This window comes from Anser brachyrhynchus, assembly GCF_964034855.1.
Source record: "Anser brachyrhynchus genome assembly, chromosome: 14".
Taxonomy (NCBI): Eukaryota; Metazoa; Chordata; class Aves; order Anseriformes; family Anatidae; genus Anser; species Anser brachyrhynchus.
In genome coordinates this window covers 8,919,293-8,942,250 of record NC_137709.1, presented here as the reverse complement: position 1 = coordinate 8,942,250, position 22,958 = coordinate 8,919,293, and the positions used below count along the sequence as shown (strand labels likewise).

At 40.7% G+C, this 22,958-nt stretch overlaps 1 protein-coding gene across 6 annotated transcripts in view; it reads left to right on the top strand.

Annotated features, from left to right (window-relative positions):
* RNF145 (ring finger protein 145) overlaps positions 1-22,958 on the top strand; it is a 44,744-nt gene that overhangs the window by 9,919 nt on the left and 11,867 nt on the right. For 3 of the 6 annotated variants that reach the window (XM_080555802.1, XM_080555803.1, XM_080555800.1), the window contains exons 3-6: positions 8,185-8,293; positions 14,013-14,104; positions 15,813-15,998; positions 19,551-19,786. In XM_080555802.1, coding sequence (XP_080411928.1) covers positions 8,185-8,293; positions 14,013-14,104; positions 15,813-15,998; positions 19,551-19,786 — 623 coding nt within the window. The remainder of the gene's footprint in view (positions 1-8,184; positions 8,294-14,012; positions 14,105-15,812; positions 15,999-19,550; positions 19,787-22,958) is intronic. The other 3 variants (XM_080555805.1, XM_080555804.1, XM_080555801.1) reach the window with 2 other exon arrangements.

Genomic DNA, 22,958 nt, shown 5'->3' with positions numbered 1-22,958 from the left:
CTTTTTTCAGTGACAAAACTTTGCTAGTACTCTTTAAATAAAGTTGATTTGTGTTTATTCCTTGGTTGTTGCTTTTTTTCTTAAAACTACATCAGTGTGAGGCTTGGCTAAGTCAACTTGCATGAGTTTTTCTGTAGATTTAATTGCAACAGTTTACAGAATAACCTTAATTAAAATAGTGTATCAGAACATATACATTGGATTTGTAAGGGAAACCAAGTATTCTTCCACCAGTTTGGGAAATAAAGCTGCTTTGAAGATATGTTGGGGGAAATTAACTGCTAGCATGTAATTTGGATGACAATTTACTGTGGATATTTTTTAGCATGCTAATTTATTTAAAAAAAAAAATGTCCTCTTCATATTTGCAGTAAGCAAATACAGAATCAGCAAATGCTGCAGCAGCTTTGCAATATCAATCAGTCACTGAATTTCTTAAAAGTTACCGTATCAGAGAAGTGCTTTTAACAGCTTAGGAGATCAGGTGCATCTATCTCAGGTAGATGCTGAAGGAATGATTTGATTAGAAAGCCATCAAAATCAATAACATCTACTAGTCTTGATATAGTGAACCTTTTCGCGGAACTGAGGATCAGTCGGGACGTTACTAAGAATATCTTTTCTGTTTAAAGGCACTTTCTTCCAACCATTGGACTCAAAGTTTGAAAAGGCAATTAGAGTTGGTCAGGTGGGGTGATATATGTTAAGGTGTGATTCATGTTCCAGTTAGCAGTACTGAGAATGTAATAAAAGCCTCTCAGATGCAATTTGTTCTTTGATACGGCTTTTCCCTTTCATATCTTTTCATGAAACAGCCCTTATCTGCTTTAGTGGAAGGAAAAATATTCCGTCCTGATAACCTCTCTGCCGCAAGTTCAACTGGATGAAATTTAACTATAATTGTGCAAAGCAGTGCAAATAGCAGAGATAAATTTCTGGTTAGAATTGTTGAATGTAAACAGATTAATTCAGCATTGGAAAATTACGAAGTAGTTTTGTTTATCAAATGGTGCTGTGGTTACTGTTCCAGCAGGTGGAAAAGGCTGCTGAATGGCCTGCAGTAGGCTTCAACATGAGGAGCCTGTGATAGATGTGCAGGTAGGGTGCTCTAGTAGGTTGACACACTGTTACCACGTAGAAAGATACCAGAGGAAAAGCATTAGAAAACCAACTTTTTTGTCTACAAATATAAAAAGTAAAATGTGGTTTCATTAACATTTTGTTAAAATTGCTTTATATAAATTAAAGCATCCTCTTTAGGATGTGTGCTAGCTAAAAATGGCTTACTTCCTCTGACTTTTATGTGGTGTAGGCTAGTGCACACTGCTACAGCCAGACTTCAGTGCTTGCTTCTACACTGTAGAGGAGCTCCGTGGGGACAGTCACTTCTTTTTTTATTCTTTTGTTGCAGAAGGTGGAAACAGTTGCAACCACATAATTTTCTCCTGTGAAGGCCAAAGTGATGCTATTTGTTCTAACTCTTAAGTACTCTGAACTAAATGGGAAGAGAAGAGTCATGTGCTTAACCTGTAATCATGGTCAGACTTGGAACGTAATGTCACTGTCGTGCTAAAGGCGTAGATGTGCACTAAACACAGTCTGTTTTCTTACCTAAGAATAAAAATGAGAGCAGTTTTCTATCTTAAACTGCATTCCTTGTAACAAAAAAAAAATCAGGGAAAGAAAGGAATGAAACTGTTTAAACACTTTGAATAATTGGAACATGCATCATCTTTCACAACGCTGTGTGGTTACCTTAATCGTTTGGTCACATTGCTGGCTAGGTGTGAACTACTTATGAATGATGCCTTTAGAAAAGGGGCTTGTGGAAGGAGAAACCAGAACATGCAGCCATCTGATGGTAGCTGATTGCTGTGGTATGCCCACTTTCTTTGAGCTCTCATGGGTTAATTCGGTCTTTTATTTGTACAGCTTTTTGTGGTGCCTCTTCTCTTAAGAGGAAAGATTGAGCAGTCTGATACAAATGCAATAAAAAGTGTGATGTGGAGCTTTGGTGTGAGAAGAAGCAAGCAGCTGATTCATTCCAGAAACTAATTTCCCCAAATCATGAGATGAGGGTGTGTGACTAAATGTGCAAATGCATACAAAGACAAGGCGCTGCTCAGATTCAGCATCTGAGTTTGCTGTCCTGTATCTTCTGTCACCCTCCTTCTAGCACCACTTAGATAAATGGGTAGTAGAACTATTTTTTGTGTTACTATTTTAAACTGTAGCTATTTCTAACTAAATGCAATTTGATGGCATTGACTTGGCCTTTATTTCTTACAAAAAAAAAAAAAACCTTAGTATGTTTTTATCCTTTTTGATTAAATGTGCTGTGTGCTACAGTTGGTAAAGACAGAAGAGAGTAGAGGATATGCAATGGTCAGAATTCAGCACACTCTTTTTTTTTTTTTCTTTCCAGCTCTGGACACTACTGGTTCACATACTGCTGCCATAGTGTCCCAGGCTTTTACTAAGCAGCTTTCTCAGTATACAGATACTTTAAAGTAACTTTTATGTACAAAACTGGTAACTCTTTTAGACAACTTGTACATTTTTTTTATTAAAAAAAAAAGTCAATAGTACCTTGCTTGAAAGGAGATTCTTAAGATTTGATGAGGTTCTGTTGACTATTGTATTTTTTTGAGCACCAGTCTAATGATAACTTGGCAATTTGTGTTCATAATTCGGAATATGTTGTGAGTGCTCATATTCTTATAGCTCCACTTCCAGTTCTGTGTTCTTTTGCAGGACCCTTCAGGTTCTCCGTGGTTGTGGTTAGTGCCAGAGCTCTGATTGTTACGTGTGCTGTATTATAGGAACAGCCCCTGACTCATACAGCAGAACTAGAGCCTAAAGTCCATTGGTTTGTTCAAACAATACTGTAAATCTGTACAGAACCCTGTTCTTGGATTGTTTATACTCAGAATACCGAATCTGTTATACATTTAATAGTTCAAGAAACATCTGTTGAAACCGATGGCAGTGCCCCAGTAACGAGCAGATTGTTCTGTTGGAATTCTTTTCACTGAGATATGCAGATGTTGGTGATGGTTTCAGATCTCGGTTTATTGTTACGCTGTGCCATGACTGGGTAAATACTAATTTTCTTGTGCACGAGTAGGTTTAGATTTGTGTTTTCTCAGTGTAGAACTAATTTTTCAACATATTTTCAGAAAGGCAAAAATATTTACAGTGTTAGCTCAAAGTATGAAACTTCTTGGAGCATGTAACATTTGTTTGGGCAGCTCTGGCTGAGTGGGAGGGTGAGGGAGAGGAGTGCCGTGGCTTGCCACACAAAGACATCACTCCTCAAAAAAGCAACACCTCTTAAAGCCCACCGTGCTTCTGCTGCCTCGGACAGCTGCTCAGCTAGCACCCGTGAGGCTAGATGAAAGATGCACTTGGTGGTGCTAGCACTTGTGCCCCAGTGGCTACTTGAGACTGATACAGATTTAGGCATTAAGTGCTCTCCGAATGGCTTGGCTTGTAGGTTGATTTCCGCTGAGTACATTTTGCTTAAGTTTTTTTGTTGGAGCCACTTCTGATGCAGGAGAGGTCCTTGTGCGAGGTGCTTCTCTATGACTGTTTTTTAACAACAGATGAAGAACTGGTCTCACTCGCAGGTCAGATGTCCCAGACAATTCAGAAGGCCCCATTTGGCTGGGTTATTCTTCAAAGATTCTTAATACAAGCTGAGGATGTACAAGAACTTTTCTTCTCTCCTGTTATGTGACTTAAAAATGAGTGGCTGTTGTGGTTCCTTCTGGTCTTGAGCCAACCTGCGCCAAAGAGGCCGTGGAATCTCCCTTGGTAACTTCTACATCTTGCCTTTACCTACTGGGAGCTCTAAAACCAATCTTTTGAAAGCCGTCGTTTTTTGAAATAGGTGTTTTAGGCACAGACAATATATTAAATCTCTACATAAATTGTTCTGGTGACTGGTTACCCCAAGAAGTAGACTCACTGAAAATAAAGGTGCAAGCTGTTGTTATACTGTTTCTGTCATATCAAATACAGTCTTTCAGAAGTCTGTCCCCTGTTATGGGTACTTGTATGTTGTGGCCAGATAATCTTCTGAATAAACTGAAATGAGCACAGTCAAGGGTTAGGCTAAAATGCAGTAACAGACTCCGTGGTACAGGGTTCCTACTTGGAGTCAGGACAGACGTGAGTCTTGATGGCATTCTGTGATCACAACTTGCCGCTTTACAGGGTATTGTAAGATGTGCCCTTTATCCTCAGAGGGTATGGTTGAGTGGGCAGATAGGCCCTCACAAATTAAATTTCTGGTACAATCCAAGCAATTGTGCTGTTACTTTCTGGTGCTCGCAGATATGAATTCCTCACTTTGTAGCATCCAGCATAAGGAGCTGCTTTTCTTCTGAGCGCAGTGTTTCCTTGGCAAGCCTCTGCAGAAGCAGCATCCAAGAGATGGTTTGGTTTTACTAAGAAATGTTATGAACTCTTGAATTGGCTTTCATATGCTGAGCTCTCATTTTTTGACTAAACCTGTAGGAAACTTTGATTAATAATGTGAAGTGGACACGAGGGATCTGTAATCATGCAAATGAGCGCTAAAATGTCTCATAAAGAGGATGAGTTGCAACTTTGATCATGCTCTAGAAGCCTCCGCTGCCTGCAGCATGCCAATAAAATTCAGGCACCTGAGTGGGCAAAAAGGTAACACGGGGTGAGAGCAGCTGGGAAACACCTTGGTGGGATGCAGATAGAGTGCTGAAAGGCAATCTGAGCGTGAGCTGCTGCTTGCTCTGACAATGAGCACTGCGCGGTGAGAGGTTTTCATCTAGCTGAATCAACAAGTTAGAAATGAGGTCATGAGCCAGTTAATACGTGTTCGCATCCAGCAATGTTTAACTTAGTTTTTCTGCTGATTTTTTTTTTTCTTCCCCCCACAGTTTTTCTTTATTTTCCCCAGTGGGGCCTAAATCAGTACCGGAAAAGGCGGTAGAAGCTCCCTGCTTCCTTGTGCTCCTGAATGGGTGCTGAGGAGCGTGCGTTTGTAAGGCTGGCACAGTTAGTTACTGTTAACCCATGGCTAAAGATTGCCCACTAAGATGTTTGTCAAACTGTAAAGCCTTGTGCATGGAGAATCTCTCCAAAAGGGATGGGTGTATATTTTCAGTACTGTGCTTGCTTCTGACAGAGGAGGTGCAAATGAAAACAGAATGTAATGATTTAGATGAGAAAGCTGCCGTGAGAAATTTCATTTTCTGGGCCTTTGTTTTGAAGTGGGATCTCATTTATGCTGTGTACTAATTACATCATTTGCTGAAGTGAAAAGAAAGGGAATAGAATGTCACTGCTAGTATGTCTGAATTTGAGCTTGTCTTCCTTTTCTTCTGCAATGAGCCAGTTTGATAATGAGTTATTTGCTTTCTTTTTTTGGCAGAAGCCTTGTAGATAAAAATGAGGCTGGTACCACTGTGGGAATAGGGCCTCTGCAGCAAAAATGCAAATATTGCAGTATCGAGGGTGTCAAACTCTCACTTAGCAAGTCATAAGAGGGAACTGTAAATAAGAGTGAAAGGGAACTACTTAAACGTCTCTCACTCTCCCCTTCTTCAAAACCTAACCGTAAGAGCAAATAAGGCCTGTTTCCAAGTAAACATTTAAATTCTGGCCCAAACCCGTGAGCAGTGGTGTTCGTCTTCAAAGCTGCTGCAGTAACCTTGGCTGTCCTGGTGCTCCCCCCTGCTGTTGGGAGGCTGGCTGTTTGAAAGGCACGGATGGGGCAGTAGTCTTCGTATCTTCTGATGTGCATTTAGACCTTTTTTTGTTCCTTCAGTCCATCCTATACTTTAGTTAGTGATCACATGGAGAAGAATGAACTTCAGTCACTTCTAAAATACTCCTGTGTAGCATGGCTGTGTGGCAGTGCAGTAACTGCCCTCTAAAATATCTTCCTTTTACATAAATTATCCTAGCACTGCTCAAGTACATCATCATGTGCCCTAGGAGCGGACTGTCATGTGATGGAATAAGGTAAAGAAGATGGCAGAGCTTGAATGCAGATACAGTGAACAGGTACTCTTGGACTGTTTGTAGGGAAAAAGAGGAATAAAAGACTGCATAATAAACCCCATTTAGCTTCCTCCACCTGAAGGTGAGTCACGGGCTGCAGCGAGAAGGAAAGGTTTAGAGAGGTTTGACTCAAAGGCTGGAATTGTGCATGGCTGTGCACCAAAGAGGTGTCCCTACCTAAGCAATCAAGGGGAAGTGGTAATTACAGAGGAGACTAGATATTAAAAGTGTCTGCAGGTGCTTAGAGAGCTGGTGAAGCTGTGGTGTGGTGCAGACTAGTTAAATGTCTTCGAGATTCTGTTGGGAAATTCCTGCTCTTGTCATTTGTCTGTTTGGTAGAAGGAAGGTGGCGAACAGAGAAGATGAATTCTCCAGCGTACTGGTGTTTGCTAAGAAATCCTAAGATAGGAGTGTTGGCACTATTGAATTAACTAGAAGCACGTTATTCTGTGTAAAACAAGTGTTAGAAAGAAACTTGTGCTGGGTTTCAGGTCCCTTGAGAAAGATTAAAATAAAAATAGTTTTTGCTCAGTATCTAAACCAGTAGTGGTGACTTCAGTGGTATTTCATTTTAATTGAAGAAACTGTCAGTTATTTTAGCTTTTGGAAAGAAGGAGAGTAAATGGTTTTTGTCTATCATAGTCACATGTATCATCATCTGTCATACCTGAATCGATCTTTGCTTGGCATCCTGTGGGTCTGATGCCTTCTCTAGGAGCATGTTGCAAGTTACCTTCTTGTAGACCTAAGTATTCACAGAATTTTAGAGATTGTTTATTGAAGGTGGGAAGTATTAAGTAGCCTTGAAATACTTCTACATAAATACTGACTTTGAAATCATATCTTTATCAAATATGGGAACATATTATGTTCCTAAGTTGTTCTATAGTAGCTGTTTGTCCCACGTTTATGAGTGCTTAATCTAGAGTTGCATTACTTCTTAAGTAGTTTTAAAAAGTTCAAAGTATAAATTAACTTGGTTAAGAAGGCTGTGCCCAGAGTTGCTGAATGGATGGATGATACTTGAAGTGTAATGTGTATGATACAGCTTTAAATGACAGTCCAAGTCCTTTGGTGTTTTGTTCTTAGCTGCAGGGAAGTTGCTAGCCCATTGCTTTTTTTTTTTTTTCCTAAATGGGTTTCAGTGCCAGGCACTTCAGTTGACCTTCAGAAAAGAGCATGAGTGCACTGCATTGTGGTGGTGAGATCGGAAATAAAGATTAGTTAGGGCACCATGCGATGGGTCTCTGACCTGCTCAGCCTGTCTGGGGAAGAGGATGGGCATCACCGCCCAGTTGTGGACTTCAAAGTACTGTGTTAATAAAGTATCCTAATGAAAGCATGTAGGAAAGAGAGGATCATTGTTCTGTTTGTTGTAAAAGCTGCTGAGCAGCCAGGCTGTGTTTTTGAAGACCAGCCCTGTATCTGCATTGGGTCTTTTTCTACAATCTTGCTAAATGCTATCAGGCAGTGAGGGAACTGCTGGTGTCAGTGCACATAAGCCATAGGTTGTGCCAAGGTGCCTTGATTTGCAGCATCCTGATGGCTTCAATGTGCTTTAAAATGTGCTCGAACGTTGCTGCTGTGGAGATGAGCCTGTGTCTACCTCAAATCATGGGCATGTGAAATGTCTTAATGCCATGAAGCTGCAGTGGAAGAATAAAAAATATGTAATGATAATCAGCATGGATAAGTGTTCTGTGTGTCCTTTGCTTAAAAAGTAATAAAAAGATTTTTTACATCACATAACTGAGGCTGTTAGGTGGGATAGGCCTTTTTTTCTTCCTGTTAACACCGAAGCTCATTTTCACTAGCAAGAGAGACACCTAGGCCTTTTGCCCTAGTTACATGGGTTATGATAATTGTCGGCTTTAAATACTGGAGGTCAAATTCACTGCTTGATACCTAGATGTAATTTTACAGAAGCTGGTAGAGCTATTTCTGTTCATGACCAAAAAAAAAAAATATATTGTGTGCTGTTTTGATAAGAGGAAAATATAGGTACCTGAGTTTTAAAACCAAATGAAATCAAAGGCAATTAAAGAGATCTGAATAACTTGACTGTTAGTTCATATTTCAAGAGACTTGAGGTTAAATAGTGTTTTTGGAAACGTCAACCTCTGCTTTCTGTTACAGGTTACATCTTAAGTGTTGTGCTCCTCACTTTACCAAGGCAACACCTTGTTCAGCTTTACCTGTACTTTCTGACCGCATTGCTGCTGTATGCTGGGCACCAGATTTCCAGGTAGGAATAAATGGGTTAGATTTGTTAGTTTTATTTGGGATTTAAAAATGTAACTGATACTTTGTTAATATCTTCTGCAAGTGGGTTAGGTCTGGTTTTATGGAGGCACTTTTTTCTATGCCAGACACCTAAATATATCATGCCGTTTATTGTGAAAAAGTTCATGGAATTAAATGTGCTGTCAAGTAGTTCTGGTGTATTTTTGTTGACTTAAAGGAGTTTTGAGCTGCTTTTGTGTGGAGTGTAATGCCCATTAATCTAAGAGAAAGCACTACAGGACGCAATGTTGTCTCTGATGTAGTAATCTGACTTACTCAATGGCTCGGTTTACATGCTTTCAACACTGGACTGTTTTACAAAGCAGACAGGATGTTACCTTCAATTTCCTGGCACCTAGGAGGAGGGAGAAAATAGCTGTGGAAGTTGGTAAAAGTAAAGTAACGGTGGAATTGATTCCTAAATTCATCTTTGTGTAATATATTTTACAGTGAAAACAAAAAGAAAGGTATTTGGATTTAAAACACAAAGCAAGAGGCTGGAAAACTGTGAGAAAGGCAGGACAAAGTAGATCATCTTCCTTTGTTTGGCTCCAGCCAAATCTGTTGAAAGCCAATGTAAACTTTCGTACTGACAAGATGTTTAATTGGAACCAAAGAGAGTACCCTCACATTAATGTCTTTACATGGGAAGTTTTGAAAATGTGGACTTGAGCCTGATTTATTTTGGTGCCTGCTGATGGGAAACATTTAAAAATGTGCTTTTGATTGATTTAAGTGAAGTAATAGGTTTGCTATTTCTGCATCAAAATTGTTGTTCCAAAGCATTTGCTGGAATATCTCTTATGCAGTACGTTGCAGCTCAGGGGAGTGTTAAGGAAGGCTTTGTGGTGACTTGACATGTCAATGTTGTGGCTGTCAGAGTTTCAGTTAATGATTTCTTGAATGGATGAGGATGCAAGAGAGGAATTATGGCCTCTTATTTACTGGGTAGGAAGGAAAGGGTTTTTTTATCATCCTCAGGGGAGTCCTGAGTTTTTATAGATACAGTTTGTGGGTGTTTCTCTTAGAGTTAAAGGCTTACTTATTAGAAAAAGCAGCCTAAACGTTATTTAAGAGCTTGTGTTGAAATAAAAGTAAAGCTGGTAACAGATGCCCATCAGATACAGGGTTTGGTCCAGAATATTTATAGCTAGAGATCCTTAAGCCATTTTGGATCTTTAAATCTTTCAAAAGAAAGGAAGATGGTATGGATTTCGGTTGATACATTAAAGAATAACATTATTTGATTTTAATAGTTCTTTATTGTTTGCTTTTCTCCGTAATGTGAATTATAACTGGTATCGCTTTGAGAATTACAGGCTTCATTGAAACATGTTGGATAACTATTGCTTGGACTGTTTGGTGTGCTCTTACTAAACTTCCTCTACTTGATACTTCTGGAGTGTGTTAATAAAGACTTTAATTAAATCTTGCATCAACTGGCACAAAAATATTTAATTAAAAGATGTCTGAGATTCAAATAGTCCAGCAGTATTCCCTAGCTATTTTGCATAGCAAATGCAGCTTCTAGCACTTTAGAGTGTGCTTACCCATTCCCTAAATATAAAACTGACTTGGTTTGGAAGGAAGCACTGTTCAAGGGGATCTCAGCACCAGCCTTTGTATAATGCAGGGAGTGACACTTGAATTAGCTTTTCAAAAGAATTTTTGAATCCAATTAGTTTTCATACTGAAAATAGTGAAGTGTAACTAACACAGATGAACTCTGTTACTGGAGCTGTACCTCTTATTGATGAGGCTATCCAATTCCAGCTGACGTCTCTATTTAGCAGACTGATCATGGTAAGACATACAGAAATCACATGTGCAAACTGTTCCTGATTTTTGTTGTTGTTAATAAATCTGCTTAGAACTGAAAACTTGCAGTGCACTGCTCGTACGCTACCAGTCGGGATGCTATTTAAGACGGATGAAGAGATCCCATATTGAGGCCAGTTTGGTTAATGCAAATTATAGAACAAGACCAAAATCAGCTGGCACTTGTGACTCTGCAGTGTCCTGGAAATTCTGAGCTGTTGAAAGACTGCAGCTTTCAGTGCTGTTTTTCCACCCAGAAATAGCTTGTGGTTCAGCTGCAAGTCTAGGAATAAGAAGATCTGAATTTTATAGTTAAGCTCTGACTTCAGACTTCCAGGTCTGTGTGACCTTGACAATCACTTAACTTCTTAGCGTTTGCTTCCTCATCTGCAAAACTGGGACTTACCTTAATGTGTGCGGATTGATTAGCTAATGCTCATGAGCACTTGGGAGAGTCCAAGGCGGCGCTGCGTTTATATGTGACATGTTAGCCTGGCAATTTGGGTAGAGATAATTCACCATCTGTTTATGGAAAAAGGAGAAGTCAGCTTTAGAAAATAAAATCCTGCCGCTCTTGACAAGGAAAATGTATTTTTTTTCTTTTTTTTATGTAGCTGCATGAATGTCTTGCTTAAAAGGATCACATTTCTTCTCCCCAGTTGCAACAATAAAACTGGGGAAAAGAAATGATGCAGTTATCGTGCAGAAAAGAAACGATGCAATTAAACATGCTGTTTATGCTTAAAAAAAAAAAACATTCTTAGATTATTTCATGTTTTGCTGTTTTGTTATGATTACATTCCAGATGTTGAACCTGATAGAGCTTAGGGTGAGAAGATTTGAGGAGAGGGAGTGGGAGGGGGAGAAGGAGGAGAAGGCAGGGAGCGAGGGACTGAATCATTACTTATGGATAATCTTTAAAGATGTTTTTAATTTTAAGGATATCTGTAGCCATTCAATACCTACGACTGTGTGTGTTTGATGTTAACAGCGAAGATTAATCAGCCACAGTAAATGCCGGCAATATGACTCAGGTCAGATAACCCCAGTTCCTTATGCCTGTCAATTACAAAGCACATCTTTAGTAACAGAAAACCTTCCTGTGCTTTCAGTAACAAAAAAGGGGTCATGTGTGAGGCACTGTATCTCTTTACCTTTTCAGAGCAATGCTAGTCGTGGCTGGCTGTGATTATATGTTAACAGTCCAGCAGTTTGATTAAATGAGGCTGGGAGTGCATCCACAGAATAAACAGCAGGCGATCTGATCTCAGCTTTATTCTTACGCCCTAATTTTCTGAAGTAATAACGTAGTTTCAGTCATTTCATTAACTAGTAAATAATGATTTTAGCATTCTTGTTTTCTTACATTGCTGCAGTAAAGTGAACAATTCCCCGATGTAAAAGCTGCAGCTTAATACAGTTTTAATTGATCAAAATTGAGTGCATGCACTTGCTCTTCTCAGCATCTTGTATGGCACTGCAGCTGTTCCAGGCATCTTCTGATTGGTGTCTGTGCCAAAAGATCCTTGTGTTTGCACTCGTAGTAAGAGAATCACTGCTTTTTCTTATTTAGACATCATCTACAAATACTGTTTAAAAAATTTAGGAGACCTTAAAGCATTGCTTCTCTAGGCTGGCAGGCCTTAAACTCTCAATTAAAGAAAGGTACTTAAAGAGTGAAGCCAAGTATAGTCCTCTGTGCAGATGACTGAATCAGACAAGGGCAAGAAATGTAGCTTGGGAGGATTTGGGTCGTCTCCAGACACGTTCCTGCTGTAAAGGAACCAACTATACGTGCAGCTTTGGTGGTACATCTTGGCTAAGTTGTGCAAGGTTTTCTCGCTACAGTTGGTATTCTGGATGATTTTGTAACCTGTTTCCTGACAGATGTAGAAAAAGCTCGATGTCTTCACTGCTTTCCTTCTAGCAATTTAGAAATAGCCAGCATTTTCACCTTCAATTTGAGGATGGAGCATGATATTGCTAATACAAAAAGCCATCTTCAGCATGTTGCAAATTCAGAGAAAATCTGTGGTGGGGCTTTTTTTTTTTTTCCTCTCTCCAACTCTGATGGATTATCCTGTCTGCTTTGCAAATGCTGTCAGAAAGTGTTTTCTGCAGATTCGCGTAAACAAAAATACACAACTTCGTCCCAAAGATTACATCCTTTTGCGTGTTTAAAGGTTGAAAAAACCCCTTGTGCTTATCTTTGGCTTGATAACAAGGGGAAATGTTCTATGCAGAATCAGTCATCTTAGCTGCCTTTTCCATCTTCATGTGTTTTTAATTGTAGGTTACAGACTAAAGAGCCCATGTCGACATACCTCGCATATACTATGACACTTGAAAAGCTGCTGTGAGTAGGCAGCGTTGTCAGCTATGAAGAACAGGCTTTGAAGTGTTTGTTTTAGTACTTTGAGATTTATGTCTTGAATTCCAGAGAGTTTTTGCAAATGAAAATGCGAATACCTTAGCTTGGAGTAGCGAGATGATGCTAGAACCAGAGTGTTTTTCCACATTTCTGGGGAAAAGCGGATGCTTCCAGTAGCACTGCCTTGCATTTTTTTTTCCACTTGAAGTATAAAGAGCAATTCGTACATTGGTTGTCATTTCCAGTCTTGCTTGCTTTGCTTTGCCTGCATCTGTTTGCAGCAGGTGTGGATTGCCTGACTGATGTAAATAAATACGTAATTCTGTCGTGCCATGCCCCTCGAGCAAATAGACTCTGCTAGCTCCACGCGGGGTCAGCTGAATGTGTGTGTGTCTGGCATTCCTGGGACGTGCTGCAGCTGGACGCGAACGGCCGGACAGTCTCGGCCAGATGGGAGCAGGGGCTGTGGTGCTGCTGCCGGCAGAGTTGGCAGGGTCACAACGAGGTGCAGCAGCAGCCATGCGAGGAGTGGGTACCGGAGGGTCTCAAGACGAGGCAGAAAAAGGGGCTGAAGATGCGGATCCGCAGGGTCACGAGGATCGCCCGCTGTCTCATGGCAGGGGATTAACGAGCCATTGGAGAATTACTGCCCTGCTGTTCCAGGATTATCTTCTGAAAGTGCAAAATGTTTGCTCTTTGTGTGAAGTTTGTATTTGACTTGCATTGCTGTTACACAGGTTAGCCTGCTCGAAAGTGGAGATGAGATGATCACCAACAGCAGGCAGAGTGCCCGCTCTCCTAGGGTTCTTACTTTTTTCTTTGATTTCCTGAGCCCCCCCCTCCTAGCCCACCTCTTCTGAGAGAAGTTACAGATGTCCCGTCAGATTTTCAGACTTTGCCACTTGTGGTCCCTTGGTTTGAGGGCATCCAGTTGGTCCCCCTGATTTCCCTAGGATACAGTCAAATTTTTGAAATCTTGTTGGATATAAGGATTATGAAGCAACCCTGTCCCTGGTCTTCTGTGATTGTCACTTTGCCTTCATAGCTATTTTTTAAAACAGTGCAAAGAGATTGGTGCAAAACACTGTGACCATTACGTTGGAAGACCTTTTCACATGAAGCTGGTGGGAAAAGAAATTAAGATTAGGAAGAAGAACCACTTAATAAGGGAACTTAAAAATGGAATGTGCTTAAGAGGCTTTGTCAATAAGCAGTTTCAGGCCACCTTCTGAAGAGCAGCTTGGGTGTCCCAAAGGACTTTTACAGCTGTGACAGTGAGTCTAATTACAGATAATACATCTCTCGCTAAAGTCATGCTTCGGTTAGATCCTTTGATCACTGAGGCTGCCATAACAGTAGTGTTAATATTGCTTTTCGTAATTTACTTAATTGACTGTAACATACACTGAGGTTACGTGTCTGTGGAATGAGTGAATTGCTTCTTGTCTGGTCAGAAGGATCTTAATATTTTTGTGGTTTTATTTTTTTTTAGGGATTACGTGAGAAGTGAATTGGAATCAGGGTATGAAGGGCCAATGTACTTGGAGCCTCTCTCAATGAATCGTTTCATGACTGCTTTAGTAGGTAAGTGATTTAGATATTTGTGATGCAGGGGAGAGATCTGCCTAATTCTCTTCATTGAAACCTGTGCATGTTTCACCTCTTGGTTTCAAATTTCTGTGTCACTTTTAGTAGCTGTGATCCTCATTAATATTGCAAGAAGTATGGAAGGGTAGATGTGTCCTGCTTGGCTCTGTATGTGCCATTAATTTACCAACAATTCCTTACTTTAGATCTGTTTTGGAGTTTTTTAAAATTTAATGTTAGACTTAAATCTTTCAGATTTATACGGGCTTCCTAATCAACCCATTACACTTTTGTAAAGGTGCACTTTATTGAAATTCATGCTTGTCTGTGCTGTGTTCTTCCTAACTGTGGATCTGAAATTAGAAATGTGTTGTAAATTGGTAGAGTAGGGAAAGTAGATTGTGTATATTTTCTTATAGACGCACTTTAAATTCATGCCCAGGAGTTTGGGTGAAATCAGAAGTTCTTAAAGGAGTTAGTTTACCCCAGTAGGCACATCAGGTATTTTTAAAAGAAAGCTTTTTTTTTCTCTGTATCCCTGTCTATCCCTATGATAGCATCAAGGCATAAGGAATGAAAGGAGAAAGATCCAAGGATCTCGTGTAAGCAATCACTTCAGTTTGTAGTAGCAGGACACTTCTGATAGCATATAATTTCTTTCAACAAATAGTACTGAGATTGTTTAGTACTTCTGTATTTACTATTTCTAGAATTACGCTTCCTAAATACAGCATTCTGCCTCCGTGTTCTTCTGAGACTCGCAGTCTGGTTCAGCATGACTGGATTGTCTGTCTGGAAAACTCCTTGGATGGAAAGTCCTGTAGAAATTTCAATAGTATTTTTATCTTTGGAAGCGTTGTACAGGCATTTATTCTGTATTGTCTTTATAGATAAGTGTTTTCACGCTCTTACAAAAAAAACCAGGTGCAATAGGTTTGTGGATGTGTGCATGGGCCTACAGGCTACTTCTGTTTATTTTTAAATCGACTTCCGGGGCTGTTTCTAACGAAAGCATTAAGGAGTAACAGCTCAAAACTACATTTAAATTGTGTTTCATGAAAGGCAGAGATGACTACTTCTTTGAGATGTTTAGGTAAAGTCCTGAAGAATTGGGCTTTCTACGCTCTTCCCTTACCCTCCCCTCTCAAATGGATTTTGGAAGAGAATAAATTCAGTGTTAAGGTTGCTACACCGTACCATATGCTCTGCTGAGAGGATATTGGAATGCACGCGCTGTATTTTAAAAATAAGCCAAAGACAAAGTCAGAAGAAAAACCTTCTCTAATTCCTTTCACTAAGGTCTATGGTTTTCATCAGATTATTGACAGATTTAGTCAGCCGTGGACTGTTGACAAAACTCAGCTGCTTCCTGTTTACTTGCAGCTGCTACTGAGAGATTTAAATGAGCTTACTTCTTTCCAGTATGTTAGGTCTAGCAGAATATATACATTCCCTGCCTGCCAGCATCCCCACTTCATCCCCACTTTTAAATTTGGGATTTGTCGTTGCTTTTAATATTTTTATATAGAAATAACGTTGGTGTTTTCCAAGAAAAGGAAATATTTAGAGATCACTTTGCCTCTCTTCTGAATTTCTAGGTATGCTAAATTTTGCTGTCTTGTGGAATGACACCAAAGTACAGCGAAAGCCTTTAGTATGTTTCAGCGAGAAAATGTTTGTAATTAGTTCTTTGAATCTCTCTCAGGTGCGATGCAGGGTCCCGTGCTAAAGCAGAATCCCTCAGAGAGCTTCACAAAGCAGCAGGCAGGACCGGGCAGGAAGAGGTCAGGAGGCGTTATGCCATTCAGTAACGGTTATGCAGAAACTAAACCGGGAGTCGTAGCCCATCAGTATCCCAGGATGCATCATTCAGGTTTCGTGTGGATTATGTGTGAGCTAGAAAAAGATGATACAGCTGTATTTGTCCAATTCAGTGTCGGGTTGTACTGGGGGGCAGACTGAAGTGTCTGCTTATTGTAATTGTTTTTCAAAAATAGGTGCTTGACTGTACTAGCAAGTGTGTGTATCCTCATTATTAATTTTATAATAATAAATTATTAATTTTTAATAATGTCCTCATTATTAATTTTTCCTGTTCTTTTAAAGTCAACTTGAAAGTCTAATTCTAGTCTTGATGGCAAATGGTCTTCTTTGGGGAAGTCCTACGTAAGTGGGCTTTGAGGCTTGACAGTTTTATGTAAATATGAAATACTTTCTCAAATTTGTTACACACTGAGGTGTTTATCCAGTGCAGTCTGCCATGTCTCGGGAGTGTACTGCACTGAACTGTCATCTTTGCAGCAAAATTAATACATATGGGTGCCTTGCTCCATCTTTTTCTTGTGTGTTCTGCCAGAGCATTGTTGTGTAGCATTGTTGACAAAGGCACTGAGGCAGGTGCATGGGGAATAATCATGCTGCTGATAGAGATCTGTCACCCAAAAGCTGTGGTCAGAATTAAAAGGGTGGAGTACAGTACGCCACTTGGGTCTCAAATTTAATCTTTAATAATGGTTATATTCGTTAGTGCTTTTTGGATGGGCACTCTCGGTCAGTTCTTCCCCCAGATCTAATTCAGTCCAATAACTATTAACTAGGGTTACTAATATGCTCTGAAGTTGCTCGTCATGCTGGATGGAAGAAATAAACAGCTGAGAAGACTGCCTCTTGGATGAGTGTTCCACCTTGTGAGAACATCAGCTGTTATGTTGCAAAGCTGCGTGGTTTCGAAGTGATGCTACCCTGAAGATTTTTTTTTCTTAGTTCTTAGTGCACAGTAGTGGGAGCGTATATTAACTTGGAGACATCCTGCTTTTTGTCAGGCAGTTAATGTGGTAACCAGGGAATTTGGTAACATCAGCTTTTTAAAACGGAGAGTGAAGTAAAGAGCTCCCTTCTAAAAGTGGGAGTGACTCTACCACATCGGCTGGCTTACCGCACATTTTCCATTAGCTTACTAGCTGAGAGGCTTCAGCTGTCTGTCAGCACGGTTTAATGTATTTGTGGAGGTTTGGGGAAGGGAAAAGAACAGGCAGGAACTTAAGGCAATAGATTTCTTCCTTATTGCTTCATTCCCTAGCAGAGGAGCCTGGTGTCCTGCAGCAGGGTTCCAGATGTTGGGCTCATTAGCTCTGTCTGGCAGTCTTCAGTCCACAGCATCGCAGTTTACAGAGTGCAACTGTTCAGCTGGATTTACTAGTCTCAGCAGGTAGCTTGAGGATTTAAGTTTTTTGGTGACGTGGTATGAGTTACAAGGTAATTTCTTCTGACTGGAACTGCAGCCATGTATGCAATCTCGCACCGTGTACAGCCCTACTTGGAGATAAGCTATGATGTACGGCACAGAGAGGTTGTCCTGAAGGAAGGTGCTGCTACCCCGTTAAAAATGAGAAGTACCTGTCACTAAAAGCTCCGTTGCCTGTTTGGGCCCTTCCTGAAAGGGCTGAGAATCAGCAAGGCAAGCTTTGGGAGGGAGCTCAAGGCCTCAAGAGCAAGTGCTCCATGTGTTTCACTTGATGGTGCACAGGTCTCTTTTCCCTGACAAGTGACTTCCAAGCAGTGTTTAGACTGAAGAGGTGGGAAGCAGAGAATGCTTAGCAGACATGACCAGCACCCTTGGCACGTCACACCTGGAGGAAAGCAGGGGTTGCTCTTCCATGAGGTGAGACTGGAACCAGAGGTCCTATTTCGTGACTGGAGAACCCCACAGTTATCCCAGGGAGCACCGGATTGTTAAGTGTGGTGGGTTACAGCATTCCGTTTCAGATGACGACGCTTACTAAATCCTGAAGAACATATCAGAAGCTGGTGTTGGTGTCCCTTTGTGTGTGAAGCTGGGTTGCCTTAGTTACCATGAGTCGCAGAAATCCTTGCTGGCCGATTGTGCCAGGCCCCGAACGTTACGGCACAGCAGCGTGCTGGTGGTGTCTTAACTGGGGTTGTAGCAACCTGCGTGTGGGCAGAGAACAACAGAGCAGAGAGAGTGCTTCAGAGCTGGAGTCTGTTGAATGATGAGTAGAGTAACTTTCTCAGAGGCTCATGACCCAAAATACCGGTAATATATCTTGCTGAAAGCAAGCGTGCTTGTTCTGAAAAGACTCAAGGTAATTCAAAACTACACCTAGCAAATTGAGGGTAGGATTTAAACTTGAAAGAGGACAGTGTGAAGGAGGAAGACCTTTGTATGTTTAAGTGGTAGAGTTTAGAGGTCTGCTTTCAGTTTGGCTCCAGTTATTTTGAAAGCAGAAGGCCTTTACTGGGTGGGGAAGTTGGGCAGGATGAGAGAAATGCTGGTTCTATTTCTCCTCTCCCAATTTCCCTCCCTAAGGCGTCCAGAAGGGCTTACAAGGTCCATAAGGTTATGTGAGCACATGGAGTTAGCTGAGGCCTAGAGATGTTCTGGTCTTGGCTTTGTTACGCTGTGCTTTGCTAAGGCTAGCTCCTGGTTCCGCCAAGAGCTGCGAAACACACAGATTAGTGTTGGGGGGGCGGGGGGGGTCCAAAGCAGCCCATAAACACTTGGGTTTGGTACCATGTAGCATGGCTTCCAGATGTTCACCACCTGTGTCAGTTCACAAGGTTCTGCTTTTAAACAGTGAAACAAGCATTTCTCTTACTGCAAAATGATGAGTGAGAAATGTTCTTACCCAGACAATGTAAATTTGGCTCCAGTCTGCTTCCTCTGAGATAAAGGGTGCAGGTTCCACTGACTGTAATGGGAGCAGTTATACGGGAGGGGTCTGCTCTAGAAATACCATCCTCCAAATCTCTCTGTGTGTGAGAAAGACATTCTTGTGCCCCCACCAACTGTTAAAGAGAATTTAGGTGTTAATTATCTGTCACTTGCAAGCTTCACTGATAATTTTGAGCAACTGCCCCAGGGCATTATGAAATTATTGAAGTCTCAGCTGCTGACCTGGCTGTCTCCTGTTAGTGTTCTTGGCCTGTAATTCCTCTTGACAGTATAAATATTGTTGTTCCAAAAGCCATTTGGGACCTCTGATTACTGTTTTGCATGGATCAGGATGAAATAGTCATATAGCTGGGCTTCAGAAAAGCCTCTGCTGTGCACAAAGATACTGGTGGGATTTAGGCTGAGCTCGGATGTTATGGGGAAAAAAAAAGGGGTGACTTGTCAAGTCATCCACAGCATGATTTACTCCTGGGACTTCGTATTAATCTGAATATGATTCTGCGTGTTTTGGGTTAACATCTCACTAATCTGTATAGTGAAAGCATACACTTCACATAGTTTGAAAATTGTAAGTTTTATGACCCAGCAGAAGATGCAGAGGAGCCCAGTTTCTAACAGATATGTCCTAGTTAGAGCTGTCATAATATGCTGGATGTTGATAACTGTGTTAGGGGAAGATAACGAATTAAAATACGTTTTTCCTGAAGGGGATAATCAGCTTGATTATAAAAGACTCTGTCTCGTTTTCAGGTCAGCTGGTGGTATGTACGCTCTGCTCCTGCGTCATGAAAACAAAACAGATCTGGCTCTTCTCTGCCCACATGCTCCCTCTGCTGGCACGGCTCTGCCTTGTCCCGTTGGAAACCATCGTCGTCATCAACAAATTTGCCATGATTTTCACTGGTTTGGAAGTTCTCTACTTTCTGGCATCAAATCTTCTGGTGCCCTATAACTTGGCAAAGTCTGCATACAGAGAGCTTGTCCAGGTAAGACTGAGTGGAACGATTTTATTGTCCTTGGCCTGAGCTTTTTTTTGCAGAAAAGAAGTAATAAAATAAGTAGTTTGACTATTTCCTGTGCATCTGTTTTTGTCTGCTAACTCATGTTTTCTTAGAAAAACAAATGTGTTCCTATCCATAGCATCCCCTTTCTTTAACTTTTGTTAGCTTACAATTGATATGGGTAAGCAGTTCAGGCATTCAGCACAATTCATTAGCCTGAGTTATGCTCCTGGCTAGCTGAGCATGTCCACTTTGCTTGGATTTCACTTAGTCCTTCTTGAAATCCAGGCTAAAAGACAGGATTGTGGTAGAATGGAATTAGTGCTTCATTAAATGAGTAAGGTACTACCTGTGCATTAATTACATTAGCTGTTCATTTTAAGAAATATATTTTGTATAAAAAGCATTTGTAATGGTAGTGTTCAGTTGGGAGTAACAGTGAAGCTGATCTTGACTGTGGCTGGGGCTGTGATGTGAAAGGTTGAAAGGTCTGTAGCATTTGGTTTAGAACAGCAGCATTGCTAGGATCTCTGAGTTACCAGAAACAGAGAAGACTGATCTGACACGTATCCATTTTGTTAACACTTTGACATCTAATGTATATTTGTTTGAAAAGACGCTTTGTTAACGTTAGAGAAACATCATGCCTCACATACACGCATCTTATTTTTATACAGATAATGTCTCCTTCCATATATCTCAGTGTAAAAGATTGATGCTTACTGGATTTTGAGGATTTTGACTGACCCGCTAGTTCTCCTCTCACCAGTTGCTGATTTTTTTTTTCAGACCAAGCCTTTGGTTTTCTGACTTGCTTCTTCATTCCAGAAGCAGCCTGAAAACTAACTTGCTAAGCTCTTTCAAAGCCCTCTTTAAATCTCTTCGTTGCTGTCATATCTGTCATACACAAACAAAAACTTGGCAGCAGGAGGTGTCTGGAGTGCCAAGGCCTCAGCCTGTCATCTTGATCATTATTGTCTAGTTATTTATTTTGCGTGTAATTGGTCTTTGGAGCAAGATTATCCTTCTGTGCTTGTACAGCACCTAACATGGTCTGATCTTGCCCATAACCAGCTTGTAGATTTGCTGATAAGAACAAATTCAGGAGCTGACTGGCAAGGCTTCAATATCCATGTTTTCCAGGGAGAATATAAAAATAATGCTTACCATTTCCTTTTAAAGAGAGAGCACTCACTAACGTGGTGTGAAATAGATGCTCCTCCTCTTCTATAGAGTTTGAAGGCTCACAACAGGGTAAAACCAGCACTTCGATTTTCCATTTGCATGGACACTTGCAGTTTGGCTTCTTGATGTCAAATTAAAATATGATGTGGATTTGAGTCATGTAAGTGTTTTTTATTAGACACTTAAGTTTAAAACACTTCTTCATATGGAGGTTTTAGTTGCAAATAAATTTTGGGAGAGAACAGTTTCTTTTTTTCTTGGGGTCAGAATTGTATTCTAAGTCAAGTTGCTATACAAGCCTTCTCATCTCTAGGATCGCTTGTCTCTGATTTTATTTTCCTTTTTTTTCTCCTCTCCTGGTATTTCAAATCTTGCTGGGCTCTCTTACATGATTGTAATCGTGAGGAAGAAATATTCCGTATGCATGGCCTTTGGATGCTGATAATACTCTTTCTCCCAATTGCTTATGCAGAGGGCATAAGTTTTTTTTCTTCCCTGTAAATACATAGAAAATGACAGGGTTCGTAAAGTGCCACTGGATTTATAATAGACTGATTAGTCATATGATGCTTTTTTGAGTGCACATTGTAGAGAGTGTATTGGAATGGAAAGTTGTGTACAAGTGTTTTTTGTTTTGCATTGGTGAAATGGGATAACAAAAGTTTTGTTTTTAAAGCGCTTGTTGCTCTTCGCATATGGTCTTGAAACACAGCTGAAAAAAAAATGTTGGCGCTGTGTGTGTTTGTATAACTGCCTGCAGGGGATTACAAATGAAGTTAAGTGTGTTTATTCCAAAGAAGGATATTGTCTTGTTTTGTGTTGAACGTTCTCCTCTATGTGATTCCATTGCTGTAACTTTGCGTGGTGGTTAGTCTTCAGTGATGTGTTCGTGAGTTCACTACTGTTGCAGGCTGGAATTGATTGCTGTTTTGATATCAGCGGCAAAACTTACTGAATATTAGGATGTTAAACACCAGGAGTGTTTGTTGAATGGAGCACCACGGGGGGGATGGCTCTACCAGGTGGGCCAAAGCAGCTTTTTGCATGTGTGTGTATTTCAAACTATAGCTGACGGTATAATTTAAAAGCAGGTCTAGAAGCTTGGCTGCCTACTTGCAGAAGATGCCAGAAATACCTCATGGTTATGAACCTACGTTATGAGCATAGCTGACCTGTCTCTGATGTGATGGAGTGCTGTGCCAGGAGCTGCGTGGGATTGCTTGGATTGGTCCCAGGCCAAGGGAGAGGCCAAGGGAGTCTCCTGAGGGCAAACACAGTTCCTTGACAAGTCTGCACAAAGCTAAAAGCAGGAGCCTGGCACCATATCCCTGCCAGCAGCATACTGCTTGTCCATCAGCCACAGCAGATGCTGCAGCAGGTCCCGTGAACGTTAATATCCCTCATGCTGGTCATGAAAGACTAAGTAGACAACTCTCTAACGTTTTGTTGAAATACAGACTTTTTCATGTGTTTGCTAGCTATTGCAAATATTCCATCGTTGTGGGAAGGAGATGATAAAGAAAAAGCAGTTGAGTGATTTCCTTTTGATGTTTTATATTAAGTCCAGCTATATGAAGCTCCAGCTTCTTGAAAATCACTGCATTGTAACTTAGTCTTTGCAATACAAAAAATGTAATTGAGCTTCAAAGTCTTTTGAAATAGCTTTTAACTGTGAACTTCAAAACCCTTGGTTGATTAGGAGCAGTCAGGAGTTTGGTACATGTTCGTTCTGATGTACTTAACGCTAAATACATCAGACATTTTATATTTTCCTTTAAAACAGATCAGCAAAGCAGATTTACTATGCTGAAGTGGTGTGGCTCATTTCATTATCTAGCATGTGTGGTGAGTTGGCAGTAGCTATAGAGAAGACAACACCGCTGTGACTTGAGCTGGGCAAAAGGTCCGAGTGGGTTGTACGTGGACCGGAGGCGCGTGTCCTCGTTCCTCTTGCTGTGAGAGGGCTGCAGTC